The 7,307-nt window shown below is 38.6% G+C and overlaps 1 protein-coding gene across 1 annotated transcript in view; it reads right to left on the bottom strand.

Annotated features, from left to right (window-relative positions):
• Nucleotides 1-268: 268 nt before the first annotated feature.
• SEMA3D (semaphorin 3D) overlaps nucleotides 269-7,307 on the bottom strand; it is a 137,298-nt gene continuing 130,259 nt past the window's right edge. The window contains exon 18 of the mRNA XM_081331001.1: nucleotides 269-2,242. Coding sequence (XP_081187127.1) covers nucleotides 1,838-2,242 — 405 coding nt within the window. The 3' untranslated portion in view covers nucleotides 269-1,837. The remainder of the gene's footprint in view (nucleotides 2,243-7,307) is intronic.

The following is a 7,307-nucleotide window of genomic DNA, read 5'->3' as shown; positions in this document are numbered from 1 at the left end:
CATATTTTAATTAAATCCTCATCTGACCTCAATACTTTGCTTGTTCTGTTTGATGGGAAAGTTTAGCACTATTTTATTTCAATAACAATTTTTGATCAGCTTGGATTTTGGCTCCGGCAAGGCTTCAGTGTTAAGACACTTGAATAAATGTAAGGCAAGATAGCTCACGAGCAGATGTTCTTTCCTCTTCAAGGTGCAGCCCTTTACCCAACTTCAAAAGCAGAAAATGGCCGCACAATTATTAACCAGAAAAAAATTTACACACGCAAATGCAGCAAGTACATAAAGAAACATCTATTTTTCCAGAGCTGGGAGTCAAAACCAGTCTTTGTTTTATTGAGTGCCATGCCAATTACATGGATTTCCCACAAAATTTACTCCCGAGAAGAAAGAGAATGCATGAGAAATAAGAAAAACCTGTTGTTTTTGTTGTCAATCAAAACCTTCCTCCACGTAAGGAAAATGGCTAATTTGTCATTTCACACTGACAAAGGCATGAAAAGGAGAATAGTGTGCATCTGTGTAGGTGAGCTAAGGGCAGCCGATGGAGAACCGGCGTCAAGACGACAACATTTGTGCAAAAACAGCCTGAAAAATCACCAAACCAGGCTCCCCTTGGCCTCATTTCTGATGCTACAAACCAGCTTCCATGAAACCAGGTTTGTAACTTTGGCTGACTTGTTCCATTTGTCTGCTTGAGAGTAAGACCAATGGAAAATAAGGAGTCCCTTTGCAAAAAAAAACATATAAATCATTTAAGCAGCGAAAAGTTAAAAATTAAAAAAAAGAGAGAATGTTTTACAAAAAAAAAGAATAATTTGAAGCTGCCCATCTCTTTTGTGCGCATTATTTACACATGGACTTTGTTTTCATTTTATTTTAGTAAAAATATAAGACACATATTCTGCCAACGCGCTACCGCTTCTAACATACTCAAGTGCTCGGAACGAAAATTGAGGAGATGGCTGTTTTCCCCCATCTTATCAACAATGCTGCTTCCCCCCTTTTGCTGATAATTGGTCTAGATTTCGTTTCAAAGAAACATCTGAAAAGCAGCAAAAGAATTAAAATGGCAGGGTGAGACGTGGATAAGAGGGACAAAAAAGTACGGTATCTTCCAAAGAAAATGGGTGTTGCCAGAAATCCTGTCGCTTACTAAAAGGAATTCTGCACTGGCCACCGACTTGCATCCTGGATACGAAAACATAGAATAATAGACCTTGGAGGTCTTCTAGTCCAACCTTCTGTTCAATTGTCTTCTCAGTTGTCAGTTCCAAGCTGTGTCAATCTATCTTTTCAGTAGACAGCTGTTAAACTGGTTGCCATTCATGTCCACCTTCTTTTGGTGAAGCTAAGATTACACTGGTTTTTATATACGAAGGCATCACTGCCTAATCTAAGGCATTTCTTAACTGCCCATCCATGCTGGGACATTTGTGGGTGCAGCTGAGTGAAGCAAAGATGTGTCTGTCTAGAAGAAATCTCACAGTCTAACAGCCACACACATTTTTTTAGTTTCCTTGAGCCTAACAGTTCAATCGTCCCACAGGCCTTTTGTTAAATCTTGGGGAAACAAGAGAACAGTACTGGATATCCTTCATCAAGGGACTTTACAGAGCACTGTTTTATCTCATTTCAGAGTTGAAGAATATACAAATCCTGAAGGCTTCCCCCCTCCCCCCATTACTGGTGTATTTGTCCAAAGATCTACAAATACATTAGTAATTATGCGCCACCAGGTCTCTTTGAGAAGCAACGTTGCTGGAGAGATGCCCACAAGATTCACCCAAAAAGTACTTTCCCTTGCACAAGCGTCTTTTAAATAAAATCTTAGAAGCTATGTAGATGAGGGCTGGTGATGCCTCCGGTTCCGTTTCTTCTTAATCTCTTGAGCGTGCTTCCATTTTGGGCCACCTTTGTTTCGCTGCCGTTTCTTTTCCCGGTGCCACATCTGCTCACAGTACTCATCCAGGCTGAAGCTGGGACTGCTGAGCAACTGGAGATAATCTTTGTATCTTAGCCGGGACTCAGCTTGCAGATCTCGCGTCCGGCTTGATTCTTCTTCTGCTCTGTGACTGTTCTCCATCTGTCCGTTCTCGATGACGTTCAAGTTTAACTTCACGATGGTGTGGACAAATGTGTGTTCCTGTGCTTTGCAGTAATAGGTCCCAGTGTCTTTCTTTTGCAGGCTACGGATTAGCAGCCCATAGTCTGTCTTGAAGACCCTTTCATCTGGTTTCAACTGTTGGGTAGAAGAAAAGGAACACTATAAATGTTATAGAAAAGAAGTATAAAAGAATGTTGAATCCGGAGAAGAAGGATTTTTTTTTAACCAAATCTAATGCAACACTTCCTTGTGAAGTTCTTTCCTGTTCAGACTTGGTCCATATTGCCCTATAGCAGGGGTAGGCAACCTCGGCTCTTTTATGACTCATGGATTTCAACTCCCAGAATTCCTGAGTCAGCAGGAATTCTGGGAGTTGAAGTCCATGAGTCATAAAAGAGCCGAGGTTGCCTACCCCTGCCCTATAGGTATCATATGATTATTGGTGATTATTTCACAAATAATGTTTGTGATTATTATGCTTCTGCAATCCTTATAGCTTTTTCTCATCTGTCCAGTTTCAAGTTCAAGTAAGAGATACAAGCATGACATAATGCTAAAAAATACAGGACAACTGGATGTTCCATGTGAAACAGAATTCTCAAGTGGAAAATGAAAAAGAAAATGTACTTGTTAGATATCCATAAAAATGGAGAATCAATTTTCTTGATATCTTGGCATGCACCTGTTCCATATAATTCATACTTTTTAAAAATTCTTTATTTCTAGATATTCTTTCCATGAATGCCATGGCAATTGTGGCATCCTAGATTTTTCTGAATCCCTCATCCCTCATCATTGCCCATGTGGAATATGGCTGCTTGGAGTTGTGGGTAAACAACATCTGGAGGATGACAGTTTTACACTCTTAAGCCTCCTAAGAACAGGAACATGACAAGATGGTTAGCATGCCTGATACTAAAAAGGATGGATTGGAATTAATAAAAATAATCAATCAATTCAGGGCATATACTTGGAAGCAATGATTTCAAAACAGATTGAGTATGGTTTTGATCTATGAAGCTTGAAAAAGTAGATGGTACTAAATTTAGATGGTACTAAATTTAGATGGCAGAAAAATTAGATGGTAGAAAACTCTACTGTGGTAGAAATGACAAAAAACATGTTTTTGATTAGATGTATGGACAAAGCTCCTAGCCCATGTCAAGACTGCTTTTATCCAGGACTACCAACAGACCTGATAACTGGTTTTCAACAAAGACCACGGTGTTGCTGCAGTGGAGTTGAGATAGCAAGAATACTTCCTAATAATAGTGATACAGAAGGGACAGTCTATAAAAGGAGACAGTTACTTCAAATTTCCATAGTGCCATGCTGGGTTTTTTGTTGTTGTTCTTTTTTTAAATGCAACATTTTAAAAGTTTGCTCTGGACTTATATTCAAATATTGTACAGGTCAAAATGCAATTTTTCTTTTCCCCCTGAACAAAAACAAACTGGGTTTTCAGAGCTATTATCTGTGTGTGTGTGTGTGTTTGTGTGTGTGTGTATGTGTGTGTGTGTATGCTATTGAGTAGGTTGTATTCTCAAATCTATTGGTAACAGAGTCGACATAGCATTAAAGGGTAAACCGCAGCCATCTTTTACAGATCTTGTAATCAATGTAGTACAATAAACATTTCCTGATGTTGAAGCCAGTATTGGTTTTCAGGCATTTTTACATGCAATTAATAATTATAGCATCTATTACAAATAACAACTGTTTGCATTAGCTTCTTAAAGGCCTTCGCTGCTGATGAAAAGAACAACGGAGTCCTGTAGTCTAATATTTGCATGACCCAATTCCAGTCTGTGACTCTGATCCACGTATCTGAAAACATAATGGATGGTATCAATCATCCCTAGCAATTTATTTCACAGTGGCTAAATAAAAACCCATGAGAAGTCTAGTTGCTTTTAAGGTAAGGACATTTAATTGTGGCTGATCCCTTTATTGTACAATATGAATTTCATAGCTGATTTATGCACTTTTGTTTAGCCTGAACCTCTTAATCTTTCCCTGAGTGAGTTCAATTCCAGTTTTATAAGTGGGAAAGAAAATGATTTCCCTATTTATTTCTCTGCACTGTGCCTATGTTTTTGCAACTGTTCCTCACTTATGGCTTCATGCCATTTTATTCCTTGCACGGCTCTCATAAAAAATATCTTTCCTTTTTACCTATTCTGGATTGAATCAGATTACCCAAAAAAGGTCTTCCTCTTTGCACAGAAGATTTCCTTCAGTGCACTGAAAATTACTTTACTTAAGGATGTATGACACTCATAAAATGACTTCTGCAAATAATTTGTTAACAATGCACAACATTTTAGATATATCCATTGGACCTCCAAAAGCCCCAAAGAAAGACTAAGGATTTAAAACGGATTTTTATGCTAACGGACAACTATTCCTATGGGACAAATATGTGTCTTTTTCCTTTCATGTGTGAAGTTGAGACAACTTTATCACTTTAATCTAAAAGTTGGTCCAACTGCTTTCTGGAATATATAAGTGTAAATTCCTCCTCCTCCTCTCCTTTTCCGATAATGAGGGTGCATGACAAGGGTGCATTCCTTTTTCTGTACTGCCTACATCCCAGGATGTGAGACGTTGCTAATGTGATCAGAAATATCCTGTGGATATATGCCTGGGGCTTCTGTTATTCCAGAACAACAAATGAAAGAAGTTTCATTCAGGAGTTATTACATTTCTGAAAGCAGTGCTTTTTTGTAAGAAAAAAAGGCGCTGGAACTTACATCTTGTTAATCTTTTATTTACCTTTCACGTGTAGTCAATCACTGTGCACACACCCACACACGTCAGTTGTGTAACGAAATATAATGGTCGTTGCCCACAGTAAGCACTAAGCGCGCAACCACGTGACCAATCACAAGCTCAGCAGAGCCACAAGCCGAGCAGCTGGATGAAGTACACATGCATTGGACTTGACACATAAGCAGCCCGCATGCACCATTTTAATGATTTTGCCGCCGACCTGCTACACTTGACAGGGCAATTCAAGTCTATGTGGACCAAACATCAAATTTTCAAAAGTTACTTTTACAAATTGGAAAATCTGTCAAAAAAGGTGCTGGAATTCTGTTCTGGTGAGTTCTATGACAAAAAAAGCACTGTCTGAAAGTAATGTTGGAGCTGGACCAGCAGAGACGTGGTGGCCAGCCAAAAATATAGCTACAATGAAATTTAAAATGGCTGCCCCAAAAATTCCCCTCACAGAACCTATCTTATCTGATAATCTCATGTTTGGGACATGCTTATGTTTTCCTTAAATGCTCTAAACAGGTTGCTACGCACAATCCATCTCAGAAGATTCATAAGTCATTCTGGCCACTGGACATTTTAGATGAAAAGCTGAGGCTGAGGTATAGACTTGTCAAACATGACCTCCTGATATTTGGGATGTCTGCTTGGGACTTCCTGGTTCACAGTCCATGCATTCTGCCATTATATCCCAAGCAGGCTTTCTAAACACGGTTTCACTGAAGTGGAGATAAATCTGAAAGCGTTCCCTGACATGACAAAGTCACATTATGTTCTTCTACTGCCACACTGAGGCCTACAGAATGAAGAGCAGTAACAGTGGAAGATTGAGCTTGACCAAACAGCATGTAGCATGAATACCGGGAAATCTCAGCATTAGGCTAATAACACAAAGTAAATTATTGGGGCAAACTGTTAGCTTTCAAAATTTTCTACCGCTGTCTTTAGCAGGATAAGAAGAGGGATCAGGTGAGCAAAACAGAAGTGAAAATGGAATGCTGCCCACTTGTCTAGCAAATGTCTGAAGGAATAGATTTACAAAGCGAGGAGGATGACAGAATTAAATGTTTACACAGTGGGCAGATCATATGCTGTTCCTTCATGTGAAAAATATGTAGACAAAATACCCTCTTTCCCTCCTCATTCATTCTTTCCCTCACATGCACACATTCATTGAAAACTGCATAGCAAGACAGATGCATACATCTGAGCCACTGATTGCATCATAGGTTTTAATACCAGTGTTTTAAGAAAGGGAGATTGTGACCAAATACATAACATAGACCATAGACATAACAAGCAAGGAAGACTTCAGGATTTTGATTTCTCCTGCTTCTCATTTGTAATATGCTTTTGTGATGTATTAGTGAGGTCCAGATCTATGGAACTACCAACAAATGGCCATCAATATCATCCAGTCAGTTAGCAAATTCACAGAAATGAGGGCCGACTTTTGGTGGTGACAAAGGAACTTTGAAGTTGGAACTGGAGATTTAGAAATACCCGCCTTAAAGTGCTCTATTTCCTTTAAAGAAGGATATGAGAGTTTAAGTCAAAAGTAGTAGAAGACTTTGTTGTAAATGGAATATTTGTTGTTTCCCTTAAATCTGAGTGAAGCCACAGATGGATGAGTTGCAGAAGTGTTTGGTTTGGATTGCCATTTCATTACCAAGGATGTTTTAATGAGCGATGTTATTTTTGTATTAATTACTTATGGTTTTGTTTTTTGATTTTTTTTCTATGTTATTCAAAGTCACATAGTTGTTGGGCAGCCATATAAATGCATCAATAATCTTTTTTTAAATAAATAAATGGGATATTATATAGTATGATTTTTCTGTTGCATTTTAAATATGTTGCTTCTGGGGAAAAATGAGTGACAGCTGGTCTTGGGCCATACTAAAAAGATATTCTAGAATAAGCCTCTCTATTATCAATTAGGCAAACCACTTTAAAATAACCAGCTTATTTAGAATTGCGACTTGTTTTAAATTAAGGAGTTACATCTATTGCAGATACCTTGCTGGAGAAGTTATATCTTTTTCCTCCCCTAGTAAGGATGGCTTTATACATAAAATGTTTGTTGTGACACAGGCATGCTTTAAATTCTTCCAGAGTACATTCTCCCCTTTCAGTGCAATCCTTCCATTCAAAACGAAACAGGCTGTGTTGACACTGATTAACAGTCCTACAGTTACTTGACCCAAACTTATTTGACTGGCAACTGCGAAGAAAAACCATGAAGGTCAAGATTAAGTAGAACTACATGGTTATCTCAGCCAATATTTACAAGTACTTAGCTAGGAAAAACAGATTCAGAGATAGGGTGTGGAAGGGGAGGTGCTAAAGAAGAATCAGGAGCTGATAAAGGACCATCTTCTTTAAATCTGGGGTGGGCAGGCATTGGCTAAGGATCTGTAAA

This window comes from Vipera berus, assembly GCF_964194415.1.
Source record: "Vipera berus genome assembly, chromosome: 6".
In the NCBI taxonomy this organism is placed as follows: Eukaryota; Metazoa; Chordata; class Lepidosauria; order Squamata; family Viperidae; genus Vipera; species Vipera berus.
The sequence above is the reverse complement of the archived record's forward strand: the minus strand, read 5'-3'. Positions and strand labels throughout refer to the sequence as shown.